Consider the following 17,097-nt stretch of genomic DNA (forward strand, 5'->3'; position numbering starts at 1 on the left):
CTGGTGCGATATCCATTTAGCCATTTTCTATATAGCAAAAATAGTCTCCAATTTTTCCATTTTCATTTATGCTGTACTAAGATTATTTTCATTGGGATTCGTCCATGTCAGTTTTAATTTTACAACAAAGGTGAAATTTAGTATTTTTTTTACATAACTTTTATTGCTTGTACGATTTTTTTTTCCTTTATGGTAATCATATTTCTACCAGGTACCTGTACTCTGGGAGACCCAGTCTGATAAGGAAGATTTGATTCTCCCATCACATTTAATCAGTAACAAACGTTACCTTGTGCAGTTTTAGCCAGCTGTCAATGTTATTTTGCACTGACTATTTGTAAGAGTAACATCTAGTATATATTGTATATATGATTGATAGTTTAGACAAAACAGCAGCTTTATGATATAGGCAGGGAATAACAGATCAGAAGAAAGGGGGACAAGGAGAGACAGGGAGATTCAGAGAGGGAGGATACACAGAGGGCTCAAAACATGCTGCTTTACTTCATAGTTCAGCCTCTGTCCCTGCTTCTAACCCAGTGCCTAGCACAGAGTAGGTACCAAATAATGAGTGATTCATTGATGAACTGATCAATGTTAAGGAACAAGACAGAGTGGCATGACTGAATGCCAGCATCAGCACTGGAGATGTATATGCTGAGAAGCTCCTTACAAGGAAGCATCTCTGGTTGGGATGCAGTGGCCAAACACACAGGAAGGATAACTTGGAAGGAAACAACTGAGTGTGGTTACCTGCAGGGGCAGAGGGGAACACAGTGGAATGGAGAGGGAGATGGGAAGGAAATAGAAGAGAGAAAATCTTCTCTGAGTATAGCTTTTTATAGAGTTTTGACTTTTTGAACCATGTTAAGGTTTCATATACCTGAAAAAATAAATAATAAAATCAACAAGGACGGGGCAGGGGATAAAAAATATAATTTTAAAAACCTTATAAACACAAATTCATTTGTGTTTCAAATAACACAACCACACTGAAGGGGAGGCAAGGGAGAAATAACCTGAGTAACTATGAATATGGTATTTTGACTATGTAATCCAAGGTTAAAGGCCAAAAAGAACCATACATAGTTGGTAAGTTTGTTTCTCACAGGGGCACATGTTAATAATTATGAAACTACTTTATATGTATTCTAAGATACACAGCAAATGTAGAAAAGCAAATAAGAAAAGGGGGAAGGCCAGAATGAGCACTGTGGAACTGGATTGAAGCTAGAGGTCATCAGTATGAACTCACAGTTTTCAATACACAGGCAGATAATTATAGAAATAGATACAGAGGTGTCGGGATTGCAGGCATACACACACATAAATTTCCTAGCTCTGTCCACTGAGAAGACTGGAAACAATGAAATATAGGCAAAGCAACATTCAGATCATCCTTTCTAAATACAATCGGCCCTCCATATAGGGGGGTTCTGCATCCATGGATTCAACCAACCGCAGACGGAAGACATTTGGTGGGGGAAAAATGCATCTTGACTAAACATGTACAAACTTCTTTCCTTGTCATTATTCCGTAAACTGTACAGCATAACAACTGTTTACATGGCATTTACATTGCATTAGGTATTATAAGTAATCTAGACATGGTTGAAGTATACAGGAGGATGTGCACAAATTATATGCAAACACTATGCTACTTTATATCAGGGACTTGAGGTTCCATGGATTTTGGTATCCACAGGAGGTTCTGGAACCAATTCACCACATACCTATACTGAGTGGCAAGTGTATTATTCTCTAAGAACCAGTGATCCATGAATAAATGGCTGACTCTAGGGCTGGAGCAGGAAAGTATAAGACTAGAACATCTTGTGGTGTCAGAAAGAAAGCACTTGTGTCAGTTTATTTGGGGCACCATAACAGAATACCATAGATTGGGTGGCTTAAACGATAGAAATTTATTTTCTCCAGTTCTGGAGACTAGAAGTCCAAGAACAAGACGCTGACAAGTTTGGTTTCTCCTGAGGCTGTGTGCATCCCTGGAGTTTCTCCCTCTTCTTATAAGGGCACCAGTCATCCAGGATTAGGGCCCACCCAGACAACCTCATTTAATCTTAATTACCTCCCTGAAGTCCCTATCTCCAGAATGTAACTGAGGTGTACTAGGGGTCAGGACAAAATAATAAATACTGGGGGCATGGGGGTACCAAAACTCAGTCCATAACAGCATCCAAAAAATTATACGGGCATACTAAAGGACACAGGAGCCAGTTTGAAGAGGCTTCTACTGGACCAATCTCAAAAACTTAAGCAACAACCCAGTATATACATAAATCCAGAATATATGAAGAACTCTACAACTCAACAACAAAAAGACAATTCAATTTTTAAAAGGGCAAAGAATTTATTCAAAGAATATATACAAACAGCCAGTAAGTATGTGAAAAGATGCTCAACATCACTAGTCATTAGGGAAATGCAAATCAAAATCACAACGAAATTCCCATGCACACTCACTAGGATGGTTACAATTAAAGACAATAACACATACTGGCAAAGACGTGAAGAAACTGGAACTCTCATACATTGCTGGTAAGAACATAAAATGGTGCAAAAACACCATTTAGAAAAAAAAATTGGGTAGTTCCTCAAAATGTTAACCACAGAATTATCATATGACCCAATAATTTAACTTCTAGGTATACACTCAAAGAGAATGAAAAATGTATGTCCATGCAAAAACTTGTACACAAATATTCATAGCAGCATTATTCATAATTGCCAAAAGGTATAAACAACTTAAATGTCCATCAGCTGATGAAGAGATAAAATCTGGTAGGGCCAAGCACAGGAACTCATGCCTGTAATCCCAACACTTTGGGAGGCTGAGGCAGGAGGACTGCTTGAGGCCAAGAGTTCAAAAGTGGCCTAGGCAACGTGGCAAGACCTTGTCTCTACAAAAAATAAAAATAAAAAATTAACCAGTTTTGGTGGCATGTGCCTGTAGTCCCAGCTACTCTAGAGGCTGAGGCAAGTTTAGGAGTTCAAGATTACAGTGTGCTATGATTGTGCCACTGACTTCCAGCATGGGCAGCAGAGTGAGCTCCTGTCTCTAAAAGAAATAAAAAATAAAACACAACATGTAGTATGTCCATAAAATGTAATATTATTCTATCACAAAAATGGCATACTGATTCATGCTCTATCATGGATAAACCTTGAAAAAAATTACATTAACAAAAAGAAGCCAGACACAAAAGGCCACATATTGTATAATTCCATTTATATGAGATATGTAGTCACATTCAGAGACAGAAAGTAGATCAGTGGTTGCCAGGGGCTGGCAGAACAGAGGAATGGGAAGTGACTGCTTATGGGTAATGAGTTTCTCTTTGGGGTAATAGGAATATCCTAAAATTAGATAGGATATTGTGAGGATTACACAACTCAGTGAATATACCATAAGCCACTAAATTACATACTTTAAAAGGGTGAATTTTATAGTATGTGAATTATATCTCAGTAAAGCTACTACAGATAAATTTATAAAAGAAGGAATGAATAAAGCTAGTAGTGGATTATAACCCATAGAATAAAATAAAAATCCATGACATAAATACTGATTTTAAAAAATGAATAAATGGTCTGTTGTAGTTCTGGCTACTTGGGAGGCTGAGCTGGGAGGATCACTTGAACCCAGGAGGCTGCACTGCACTATGACTGTGTCTGGCAATAGCCACTGCACTCCAGCCTAGGCAACATAGCTATACCCCATTCCTAAAAAAAAAAAAAAAAAAAGAAGTAAAATAGAAAAAAAAATGAATGAATGGAAGAGAAGAGAAAGCTGTTGCTCACAATAGGATTCTAATTAATAAATCTAAAAGGAATAAAGATTCAAATTGGGAAATCACTACTTGTCAACCACCACAATAATAACTACTTCAAGCAAAAGTTATCAATGGATATTAAAAGTCACTGGCAAAGTATGAAATAAAATAGGATATTTATAGTCTCAAAGTATCTTCCCACAATATACTTCAATACAAACATGAAGAGAATAACTTCACATTGGTGAAACCTGGCAGATACCACCTTACTAAGTGCTCAAATCTAATATCATTAGTAATTTGACATCAAGTGCCACAACAGGATGCATTGAGAAGAAGACAGCATCACTTATCCATTTTTGTCAAAAATATATAACTCAAATCTAACCATGAGGAAATATCAGACAGGCCCAAACTGAGGAACATTCTAGAAAATAAGTGGCCAGTACTCTTCAAGTATCAAGGTCATTGTGTTAGTCCGTTTTCATGCTGCTGATACAGACATACCCAAGATTGGGTAAATTATAAAGAAAAAGAGGTTTAATGGACTCACATTTCCACGTGGCTGGGGAGGCCTCACAATCATGGCGGAAGGCAAAAGGCACGTCTTACATGGCAGCAGGCAAGAGAGAGAATGAAAGCCAAGTGAAAGGGGTTTCCCCTTATAAAACCATCAGATGTCCTGAGAATTATTCATTACCATGAGAACAGCATGGGGGAAACTGCCCCCATGATTCAATTATATCCCACCAGGCTCCTCCCACAACATGTGAGAATTTTGGGAGCTACAATTCAAGATGAGATTTGGGTGGCAGCACAGCCAAACTGTATCATTCCGCCCTGGCCCCTCCCAAATCTCATGTCCTCACATGTCAAAACCAATCATGCCTTCCCAGCAGTCCCTCAAACTCTTAACTCATTTCAGCATTAACTCAAAAGTCCACAGTCCAAAGTCTCATCTGAGACAAGGCAAGTCCCTTCCACCAATGAGCCTGTAAAATCAAAAGCAAGTTAGTTACTTCCTAGATACAATGAGGGTACAGGCATTGGATAAATACATTCATTCCAAACAGGAGAAATGGGCCAAAACAAAGGGGCTACAGGACCCATGCAAGTCCGAAATCTAGCAGGGCAGTCAAATCTTAAAGCTCCAAAATGATCTCCTTTGACTCCATGTCTCACATCCAAGTCACACTGATGCAAGAAATGGGTTCCCATGGTCTTGGGCAGCTCTGCCCCTGTGGCTTTGCAGTGTATAGCCTCCCTCCCTGCTGCTTTCACAGGCTGGCATTGAGTATCTGTGTCTTTTCCAGGCACACAGTGCAGGCTGTTGGTGGATCTACCATTCTGGGCTCTGAAGGATGGTGGCTGTCTTCTCACAGCTCCACTAGGCAGTGCCCCAGTGCGGACTCTGTGTGGGGGATTCAACCCCACATTTCCCTTCTGCAATGTACTAGCAGAGGTTCTCTGTGAGGGCCCTGCCCCTGCAGCAAACTTTGGCCTGGACATCCAGGCATTTCCATACATCCTCTGAAGTGTAGGTGGAGGTTCCCAAACCTCAATTCTTGACTTCTGTGCACCCACAGGCTCAACACTATGTGGAAACTGGCCAGGCTTGCGGCTTGCACTCTGAAGTCACGGCCCAAACTCTACCTTGGTCCCTTTTAGCCATGGCTGGAGTGGCTGGAACACAGGGCACCAAGTCCCTAGGCTGCACACAGCAGAGGGGGCCCTGGGTCAGGCACCTGAAACGTATTTTCCTACTAGGCCTCCAGGCCTGTGATGAGAGGGGCTGCCACAAAGGTCTCTGACATGCCCTAGAAATATTTTCCCATTGTCCTGGTGATTAACACTTGGTTCCTCATTACTTAGGCAAATTTCTGCAGCCAGCTTGAATTTCTCCTCAGAAAATGGATTTTTATTCTCTATCACATCTTCAGGCTGCAAATTTTCTGAACTTTTATGCTCTGTTTCCCTTTTAAAATGGAATGCTTTTTAACAGCACCCAAGTCACCTCTTGAATGCTTTGCTGCTTAGAAATTTCTTCCGCCAGATACCTTAAATCATCTCCCTCAAATGCAAAGTTTCACAAACCTCTAGAGTAGGGGCAAAATGCTGTCAGCCTCTGGGCTAAAACATAGCAACAGCCACCTTTACTCCAGTTCCCAACAAATTCCTCATCTCTATCTGAGACCACCTCAGCCTGTATTTCATTGTCCATATCATTATCAGTATTTTGGTCAAAGTCATTCATCAAGTCTCTAGGAGGTTCCAAACTTTCTCACATTTTCCTGTCTTCTTCTGAGCCCTCCAAACTGTTCCAACCTCTGCCTGTTACCCAGTTCCAAAGTTGCTTCCACATTTTGGGGTATCTTTATAAAGCAGCAACCCACTCTACCAGTACCAATTTATTGTGTTAGTCCATTTTCATGCTGCTGATAAAGACATACCCAAGACTGGGTAAATTATAAAGAAAAAGAGATTTAATGGACTCACAGTTCCACGTGGCTGGGGAGGCCTCACAATCATGGTGGAAGGCGAAAGGCACGGCTTACATGGCAGCAGGCAAGAGAGAGAATGAGAACCAAGTGAAAGGGGTTTCCCATTACAAAACCATCAGATGTGAGAATTATTCACTACCATGAGAACAGTATGGGAGAAACTGCCCCCAAGATTCAATTATATCCTACCGGGTTCCTCCCACAACACATGGAAATTATGGGAGCTACAATTCAAGATGAGATTTGGGCGGGGGCACAGCCAAACCATATCAGTCGTAAAAGATAAAAAGACTAAGGAAGTGTTCCGATTAAAGGAGACTAAAAAGATATACAGCTAAATACAACGTGTGATCCTGGATTGGATTCTGAACCAGATAAGGGACAAGAATAAAATCTGTATATTAAATATCAGTGTTGCATCAGTTAACTCCCGGAATTTGATAAAATTCGGAATGATCTCTCCTCACTACTTTCCCACACTCCTCTCCAGGGCCTCTGCACGTGGGCACCTGGGCCCTCCTCTGTTCACACCCCTCTTCTGTCTGGACTGCCCCTCACTTCATCCTTCCCCCATATGCAGTCTTTCCTAACTGTCCTTACATAAGAGAATGACTTTGGTTTTAAGAAATTCACACTGAAATATTTAGAGGATTAAAAAAAAAAAAAATACAGTGACCAAGTGAAGCCTCCCCAAGGGGCACACCCAGCTGCGAATGAGCCAGAGGTCGTGACTCCTGGTTCCTGAGAACGAAGGTGGAGCTGGCATGCAGGGCAGGAAGGGTGACAAATGATCTGCTCTTTCAGGAGGTGGTGGTGCAAAGGCAAAGGAGAAAGCCCAGGCCCACTGGAAGGTACATGGGGTGAGCTGTTCCTAGGAGACCCGCCAGCATTAGCAGAAGCAAAGCAACCACTCTCCCAACCATCTAACCATTCACAGAGTGGGCCACAGGACTACTCAATGCCCTGGACTGTCAGGAGACTGGGCCTACGAGTGGCCTAAATAAAATGAGCAAGAGAGATAACCCTGAGAGCTACCCAGTAAGCACCACGTCAAAAGTAAAAAAAAAAAAAAAAAAAAAGAAACTACCACTAGGGACAGCTTCAGGTCCAGTTCAGGGTAAACAGGCTATGAAAGAGATTTCCTGGGGCCATATATGCGTTAAGTTTTAACTTTATAGTTTTAGTTTCTCAAAGAATGTAACTACTGATACAATACTGTGGCCATCAGGGAGGAAAAAAACAATCTGAACTGTTAAAGAGCAAAAAGGACACACTAAAGGGCAGGGGAAAATGCAGTCCCCCAAGCTTCCAACCGTGATTACAGAACCATCCACAGACCTGCCAGCTCCCACGGTCCTATCCTCAGGCAGTGGAGTTAGCTTTTTCTTCCACTCCAGAGATGCTAAAAAACGGCATTTTAAAATTATTTTGTTGTTGTTGTTGTTGAGATAGGGTGTCGCTCTGTCACCTAGGCTGCAGTGCAGTGGCATGATCACAGATCACTGCAGCCTCAACCTCCTTGGGCTCAAGCCATCTTCTCACCTCAGCCACCACTCAGGAGTAGCTGGGACTACAGGTGCGCACTACTATGCCCAGCTAACTTTTGTATTTTTGTAGAGACAGGGTTTCACCATGTTGCCCACACTGATCTCGAACTCCTGGACTCAAGTGGTCTGCCCACCTGGGCCTCCCAAAGTGCTGGGATTCCAGGTGTGAGCCACTGCACCTGGCCAAATACTACATTTCTCCCTTTCTGTTTATTCCACTTCCCCAATCCCAGTGAGGAAGCTCAAAGGTGCTGTGTGCCCAGTGAAAGGAAGGCAATACAGGGGTTTCTTCTGACATAGGCATTTAGTTCCAAGGCCCCAGGGAGACGGGGGAGAAAAATGCCAGACAGGCACCCTCGTTAGATTCAGGCAGACAAGCACATCTGCTGAGAGTAAGGAAAGGGTGGTATGAAGAGAGGACCAGAGGTCTAAGTCAGCCATTCCAGGCAGCAAGCTAGAGAAGAGTCAAGAAGGGGATGAAAATGACACACGGAAGCACTGGTTTTTGAAAGGGACCCCTCCTGACGGCTTGCTCACTCCATCCTCTGCCAGACCCCTACTGGGACGTCAGGCTAAAGACAGGGCACTCTGACACGAACTGAGCCACATCATACCCATGCTGCCTCCTGCTTCTGAGATTGTGGCAGGCTCCCTTCCTTCTCTAACCAGAGATACCCCTGCCCCAGGCCAGAGCTGGTTTTATGCTTCACTTTCCTCTCCCCAACCCCCACAATACTATACCCTTACTCTTCACTTCTGCTCAGCTTAGCCAAGCTGAGACTCCTGTGTCTACTAACAACAGGATGAGAGGGAGAGAGACCTTTAGTCAAAGGGAAGATCAAGTCTGTGAGGCTTGGATGCAATAAGATAAAATGATGCATCATTTCCATGCTACTAAAGCACTATTATCACTAAGGACTTTACAAGATGAACTGTCCCGCCCCAAGATATGAACACCCTAAGAGGAGAGGAAGGAACGCCTAGCACTAAGGGGTGCCCCCTCTTTGCAGCACTAACAGAGCTGATGTAAGTCTCGGGGAAGAGAAACCCAGCCTGCTACTCAGGAAACACACGCCTATGGCTAACAGACTGGAGTTCACAAGGCCCGGGTCTCACCCTGCTCTGCTCTGCCCAACTGAAGAACCCAAATCAATGGCTTCATCTCTCCAGGCAGTAGTGTGCTTGACTCTGACTCAGACTAAAGGATAATTTGGGCATTCTGTCTGTGGTTATAAAGAAAGGAGAAAAGTATCCTTTGTCTTATTACTGAAAAGTCAAATGTCAAGTTATATCTATGTCATAGAATTATAGATGCAAATAGCTGACCCTGGTCTAAAACTGCAAGGTTACTATAGAGTTACTTAAAACAGCAAAAATTCAAAATGCAACCTAAATATCCAATAATAAAGTCAATTAAATATGAGCAGTTAATTCCTTGGAATATAATGCAGGCAACAGTCATAAAAGACTATTTGACCTTTAAAAGTCTAATTGAGAAGACTATCAACATACAGAAATGTTCACAAAATAATGCTAAGTGAAAAACGGGGCACGTAATGCTATATACCAAATACAATGATGAAAAACTATATCTACATGTAGAAAATACAAATTATAATAGTTGTTGGGGAAGGAGACTGGGTGACTTTTTAGGTCAACTTTAAAAATGAAAAAAAAAAAGGTAATTTTAAAAATAGAAAAGAATAACTTTTAAGACTTAAAATTATCAGGATTTGTTGGATTTTTGCTTTTGTGTTTTACAGAAGTTGAATAGTAGGATGAGTGTTTTTTCAATGAATAAACCAAATCAGTCCAGCATTCTCTGGCTGCCCCTCCAATGTTAGAAGATTCTCTCATCATCTGCACTATCCTTCTAAAGATGCAACTACTGCCTCTGCATTTTAGATGTTTTATTAGCTGCTTCACAAATGAAAAGGCTATTAAGTAACTCTCAGTCTATAGGTTAATTAGATTTCTCAGTATATTTTATCAACTTTAATATACATTTGAAAAGCCTAAATTGCCCTATATTGATCCAGTAAAACTGTTCCCAAAAGCATTTATCTGCACCATGAATTTGGTTATACCAGAGATCTAATTAATAATCTTCTAATACACAAAGTAACAAAGTGATATCAAGAGAGGCAGTTAAGAAAAAAGAATGTAGACTCTGGACAGCATGCGTGGGTTCGAATCCTGACTCTATCACTGTATGACCTTGGGCAATTTTCATAGCCTCTCTATGCCCTTGGCATTTTTATCTGTAAAATTAAGTGATCAATTCACAGAGGGTCATTTGGAGGATTAAATGGCATCGTACTTAGAAAGTACTTAGAACAGTGCCTGGCACGTAGTAAATGCTTGATAAATATTAATTACTATTATTTATCCTTATTCCTTTCACTTTAACACAGTTATCTATTCCCCAACCCACCAACATTAATCCCTTCAAAGTAACAACCAGAGTGAAAGGAAGACTGCACTTTCATAACATTATTAATCAACAACTGTTATGCTGAAAATATAAATCCACAGAATTGTGATTCTAAGATGATTTGTACCACCCCTTAGCAAGCATGAACATTAGTAGTAATTTCTGCTGAACTAAAGAGAGCCATCTTGATGAAATGATAAAACAAAGTTGTTTTTGTACTACTAAATTATTTAATAGTATTTCCTAACACTGATGTAAAGAAGGCTTCTATAAATGCTTTCCTCAGAATACCTTTAATGAAAAATATTCCCTTCAACTCCTCAGGACTTCTAAGCATCTAAATTTCTAAACTTCTTTAAATTTCAACTAAGCACTCAATTTTACTTTAGAAACAGCAAGCATATTTCAGGAAAGTTAAACCTACCTTGAGAATTCATGATAATTCAAGTTATCTTTAACAATCTCAAAAAGCACTCTAATGTCCTACATGTAAATGTGCTTTGTAAATTTTAAAATTCCATTAAAGTTTTACATACTTTGCTTTTACTTAAGAATCAAAATAGCTAAAATTATTGACATAGGGAAATGTAGGTGATCAAAGACCTATAAAATCTCTTTTAACTCAAGAAATACAATCATTTATAGAAAAACACTCACTTCCCCACTAATGAAACCTTGGGCAACCCGGGTTAGTCTTACAATGTGCACAGCTCTGAGCCTGGAATGCCTTCCCCAGCAAACCTCTCCAAGCCAACTTCAAGTCCCTCTGCCTCCCTACCTCTCCTTTGAGTACCATCACCAGCACTGATGAATCATCCTCCTGTGTCTCACCACAATAGGGCACCAACACCTATAATCACCTATAATTAGCTTTGGCTCAAGGTTAGACATTACTATATCTTCCTAATGGTTTCATTTGTGTGACAGGTAGAATTCCAGTACACCCCTGCCACCTTGCAAGTAACCTGCCCCTGGTGTGCACACAACTTCTACCAGTTATTCAAGCAAACACCAATCTTGGTTCAGCTACAAAGGGGTTTTGCAGATGCAATTAAGGTCTCAGATCAGCTGACTTTTTAAAAAGGCGATTATTCAAGTAGGCCTGCCTAATCACATAAATCTTTTAAATCTGAGTCTAGGGGTCAGCAATAAGAGAAGTCGGAAATATCTGAAGCATGAGAAGAACTGGACACAAGGGAGATTCTCCATAGCTGGCTCTGAAAATGGAAAAGGCCATGTGGCAGGGAACATGGGCAGCACCTGACAGCCAGCAAGAAGACAGGGGCCCCACAATCCTGCCGCCCCAAAAGAACAGAATTCCGCCAACAACCTGAATTCACCTGCATGCAAATTTCTCCCCAGAGCCTTCAGACACTCGGCCAGCACCTTGATTTCAGCTTTGTGATACCTGGAGCAGAGAGTCAACCCAGTCGCATTGTGTCAGGACTTCTCATCTACAGAACCATGAGCTACTAAATGGGTGTTATTTAAGCCACTAAATGTGTGGTAATTTGTAATGGCAGCAGTAGAAAACGAAATACAATGTATGTACGTCATTCTCTCCTGGGATGTTTTTGGTAGTGTGGGGACAAGCAAAAATCCTTTGAAATGTCTTAAGCATACTGCTGCGGATGGAACAGAAACACAGCACAATAAATTACTGCTACACAAACTGAACTGAAACAGAACAGAAACGTTGAGCAAGTGACACAGATGAGGGTGACCTCAAGAAGATTCCCGGCAGCCCTCAGGGGTACTGTGCTTATGCCTGCTTATTTCCTACACACTGTGGAAAGGGAACTAGAATGAAAGGATCACAGCAAGGCAAAAATCTAAGACAACTGGGCACGGTGGCTCACGCCTGTAATCCCAACACTTTGGGAGGCCAAGGTGGGCAGACTGCTTGAGCCCAGGAGTTTGAGACCAGCTTGGGTTACTGGTGGTGAAATTCCACCTCTACCAAAAATACAAAAAAATTAACCGAGCATGGTGGCATACACCTGTCATCCCAGCTACTTGGGAGGCTGAGTTGGGAGGATCCATTAAGCCGGGGAGGTCGAGACTGCAGTGAGCCATGATTGTGCCACTGTCCTCCAGCCTGGGTGACAGACAAAGACCCTGTCTCCTTTAGTTAAATATCAGTTGGGAAAAGGAGAGTCAGGACAAAAGAAGGCACTATTTCAGGAAATGCTCTGCCCTTTCCAACTTCTCCAGAGGCTGCTGCTTGGATACAAAAAAAGGCCCACAGGGAATAGAGAGTTAAGATTTCCACCATATTGGATTACTGGGAATTTTCAGTCTCCTGAAGGCATTTGATCACTCTCAGAAGCTTTTGGTAGTGGAAGTTAATCAATGCTCCCTTTGGGGTCGAAACAATTATTCCTCCCCATATGTCCTAGTGACATTCCTTGGTCCTGGCACAACTGGTTATCAAAACACGCCAGTCGCAGACTGGGAGCAATTACTCACAATGCATACATCTGGCAAAGGAGTCTAGTCAAGAAAGTGAATGTAATGAACTTCTACACATCAATATAATTTTTTTTTTTTAAAAAGCCAATTAGAAAAAATAATTAGGCACTCCACAAAAGATTTGGAATGCCAAATAAGCTTATGAAAAGTGATTGATATCATTAGCCATCAGAAAAAATTAAAACAAGGAGATACTACTACACACTCAACAAAATGGTTAAAAGTTAAAGACTGACAATGAAAGACTGACAATGCTCTGTATTGTTGAGGATTTCGAGCAACTGGCACTCTCATACTTTGCTGGTAAGAATGCAAAAACAGTGCAACTACTTTCAGAAATACTGTTTAACAGTTTCTGAGTTAAATGTGTGCCTACCTTCTGACTCAGCAATTCCACTACTTCTCAAGAGAAGTGAAAGCATCTATCTACACAAAGACTTGTACAAGAATGTTCAGAGCAGCTTCTGCACAAAGCCAAAAACTGTAAACATGCAAATATTCATCAGGTGTATGTTTATACAATGCAACAGATGTACTGAATCAATGAATGACTCTCAAAAACACTGTCTCAAAAAGGAACCTAGACAGACGCAAAAGAGTATGTTCCCTGTTGTCCTGTATTATTCCATTTACATTATGCTCCAACCCAAAGTCAGTCTATTGTGAAGGGCGGCCGAATAGTGGGTACCTCTGTTAGGGAGGGAAGACAGTACTCACAGGAAAAGGTCACCCGCTCTTAGAAATGCTATCTTGATCCAGGCAGTGGCCATAGGTGTATACAAATGTAAAAGGGCACTGGATCTGTACTTTTTTTTTGCGCGATAGGGTCTCACTCTGTTGCCCAGGCTGGACTGCAATGGCACAATCATAGCTTGCTGTAACCTTGAAATCTTGGGCTTAAGTGATCCCCTTGTAGTTGGGACTGAAGGCGTGCACCATCACGCCCAGCTAATTTGTAAATTTGGATGGGGGTTGGGGAGCGGGTCTGGAACTCCTGGCCTCAAGCAATCCTCTCGCCTTGGCCTCTCAAAGTGCTGGTATACAGGCCTGAGCCAGGATTCTTGAAGATCTGTGGTTGAGCCAGTATTCTTGAAGATTTGTGCATTCTACTGTGTGTAAATCTTACTACAGCAAAGTATTTAATATTAAAAGGTTAAAGAAGAAAAGCACTACCAATCACCTACAGAAGAAGGAACAAGAAGATTTCTAGAACAGCCACTGACTGGCTAGGTGAACGGTGTCACACCATATGCTGAGGAGCACAAAGTAACACACTCTATCTCTGCTTTTTCGCTCTGAATAAAATGAGGAGCCAGAGAAAACACTAATCAAGCCACTCCCTGCTGAAAATTCATTGTTGGAATTACGGAGCCTAGATTGCTCAGAGGCCCTGGAGTCTAAGCCTGGCGCTGATTTCAGGGCTTTACACTCATTACTTCATAATCTTAACAAGCCCATGAGTTAAGACCAAACCCGCTTTAGGATTGGGAAACCCAGGGTCCAAAAAGCACTTTTCTCAGGATGAGAGAAAGCATACTTATCAATACATATTGTATTCATCCATGCAGGACATTAGGGCGCTATGCACCTCAAAGATACTGGGTAGATGTCTGCAGAATGGACGAGGGGAAGACACGCACATTTCTGAACGACTGACACTCAGAAGTCCTGAACCTCAAGCTAAAGGCGACCTCGAGGGGAAGAGGCAGTCCTTCTATTACTACTAAGTCAGTAATAACCTCCCTACTTCCTCTTCTCTCCTTACAACACAAGGCGTTGTAAGCCCATGTGTACTAACGAAGGGGAAGAGTAGTCCTTCACTCCACTGGCTAGCATCTTTCAATCACACCAGAGACCACACGCGCAGCGCCCCACACTGCGCACGCGCCCTGGCTCGGCTCCGTCCCATCCCGTTCCGCAACGCGCACGCGCAGGCTGGGAGCACGACTGCGTACCTGCGCAAAGCTGGAGGCAGATACTTTTTTCTTCTTGCTGGCGCCATAGCCCCCGCCGCTGCTGCCATTGTGGGACGGGCTGGCCGGCCTCTTCTTGCTGTTCCGGACTATTCCCGGAGTGGAAGTGGTGGCCACAATTGGAATTTGCGCCGCCATCGCACCCTGAGTCTTCCCTAGGTCCCCCCACCTCTTTCCCAGCGCGGGCCCTGGAACTTCCTTTCCGCTGTTACTTCCGTCTTGATGCTTGAAAACCCGGCCTGGACTCAAAGCTGTCGCTGGTTTCTCTCGGTGCAATCTAAAAGGCGGAGCTCGGAGCAGCCTGTGGCGTCGGAACGGGAAGATGTCAGCGATTGTTGTCCGGCCACTCGAGCGCTCTGGGCGTGGGCCTTGGGTGGGGCACGTGCCAGGAAATCTCCATTGATAAGGAATAGAAAATCTCCCAATCTTTTTAAGTAACTACGTTTTTAAAAATTAATGAGTGTGTTGCCTTTTCTCACATAGAAGAGTGATTACTTTCGATGTTTGTAAGCGTAAAGCTGGGGTCATTCTCAGTAGACCGCCAAGCTACTGGCTTCCCCCTCTATCCCTCCCTGCCTTCCCCGCGGAAAAGGTTTGTATATAAATAATACCCAGATGGACTTGAAGGGTAAAGTGGTTCTTAATCTCGCTCTCTCTCTTTTTTTTTTCTTTTATTTGAGACGGAGTTTGCTCTTGTTGCCCAGGCTGGAGTGCAATGGCGAGATCTCAGCTCACCGCAACCTCCGCCTCCCGGGTTCAAGCGATTCTCCTGCCTCAGCCTCCCGAGTAGCTGGGATGACAGGCATGTGACACCACGCCCAGCTAATTTTGTATTTTTAGTAGAGACAGGGTTTCTCCATTTTGGTCAGGCTGATCTCGAACTCCCGACCTCAGGTGATCCGCCCGCCTCGGCCTCCCAGAGTGCTGGGATTACAGGCGTAAACCACCACGGCCGGCTGGTTCTTAATCTCTTAGGATTCACAGACTCCTGAGCATGGAATCTCTGCTTCCTCCCCCCGCCCCCCACCCCCACTTCCCCACCGGCCCGTTAAATGTGTACAGACACAGACAAAATTTTACAGATTTCAGGGAGGTCACAGATCTACTAAAACCTATTTAGGAACCTCGGTCCCCCTACCCGCCTTGTTCTTTGCCTCATTCTACCCTATATTTTTACAGAACCTTTGCGACATTATATAACTAAATGGTTTATAATCCGATGATTAATACAGTTTTTGGCTCCTGCTAGAATGTAATCTCTATGAGGGAAGGGTCAGTTATGTCTTGTTCACTTATCAGTTCCCCCAGTCACAGTACCTTGCAAGTCATTGGTGCATTATAAGTATTTTTAATGATGTAATTAACGAATGAACTAACTCCCTGCAGTGATTGGTGGAAGCTACTATGTTTGAATATAGGAAGCTGATCTATATTAGTCTTGATATTTGAAGTAAACAGGCTGCCCAGTGACTTAGAGGTGAGAGAGAAGGAGCAGTTAGGGGAACTAGCAATACTGTTACTGACATATTTTCTCCTTTGGAGAAAGGAATAAGCCTACCAGTGTTGAAATGTTCTTTCCCACACCCCATCTCCATCCTTATCCTTATCTAAAGCTAGTCTTTTCCTCATTCCTTAACTCAAGGGCTCACCTCCAACAAGCCAGTCACCTAAGCAAACTAATGTCCCCACCTCCTCCCATTCCTCACCGCCTCAGCGCGCTTCTCTCCTTCACTGCTCCTGCCCTGGTGAATCTGTGTCCCATGTCTGCATCTCAGCAACAGCCTCCAGGTGGAAGTTTCGGCCGCCATCTTCCCCTAATCCATTCCTGACCCCAGACCATCCTTCACACTGGCTGCCAGATGGGCTTTCTAAATTACAAATATAATCATACTACTTACTTTCTTAGATTCTTCAGGGCCCTTTTACCTTAAGGGTAAATTTTTTTTTTTTTTTTTTTTTAACCTTCAGGGTAAGAACGTGTTAGCTTGTCATACAAGGTCCTTAATAAGTGGGCTCTGGGCGGGGCGCGGTGGCTCACGCCTGTAATCCCAACACTTTGAGAGGCCGAGGTGGGCAGATCACAAGGTCAGGAGATCAAGGCCATCCTGTCCAACATGGTGAAACCCCGTCTCTACTAAAAATACAAAAATTAGCTGGGTATGGTGGCACGCGCCGGTAATCACAGCTACTCAGGAGGCTGAGGCAGGAGAATCCCTTGAACCCGGGAGATTTGCAGTGAGCAGAGATCGTGCCACTGCACTTCAGCCTCGCGACAGAGCAAGACTCCGCCTCAAAACAACAACAACAAAAACTGGGCTGTGCCCCATTCTGTTGCCTGGTTCCCAACACTTAATTCCTTGTGTTCCAGCCAAGGACTAA

The 17,097-nt window shown here is 42.8% G+C and overlaps 1 protein-coding gene across 2 annotated transcripts in view; it reads right to left on the minus strand.

Moving 5' to 3' along the window:
• The window catches only part of INO80C (INO80 complex subunit C), a 29,111-nt gene extending 13,945 nt beyond the window's left edge, over positions 1-15,166 (minus strand). Inside the window, exons 1-3 of one of the 2 annotated variants that reach the window (XM_003914304.5) lie at positions 14,701-15,166; positions 6,288-6,341; positions 4,345-4,398 (exon numbers count right to left, since the gene is read on the minus strand). In XM_003914304.5, coding sequence (XP_003914353.1) covers positions 4,345-4,398; positions 6,288-6,341; positions 14,701-14,856 — 264 coding nt within the window. In that variant the 5' untranslated portion in view covers positions 14,857-15,166. The remainder of the gene's footprint in view (positions 1-4,344; positions 4,399-6,287; positions 6,342-14,700) is intronic. The other variant, XM_009192604.3, reaches the window with a different exon arrangement.
• Positions 15,167-17,097: the final 1,931 nt, after the last annotated feature.

Source organism: Papio anubis, chromosome 19 (assembly GCF_008728515.1).
Source record: "Papio anubis isolate 15944 chromosome 19, Panubis1.0, whole genome shotgun sequence".
NCBI lineage: Eukaryota > Metazoa > Chordata > Mammalia > Primates > Cercopithecidae > Papio > Papio anubis.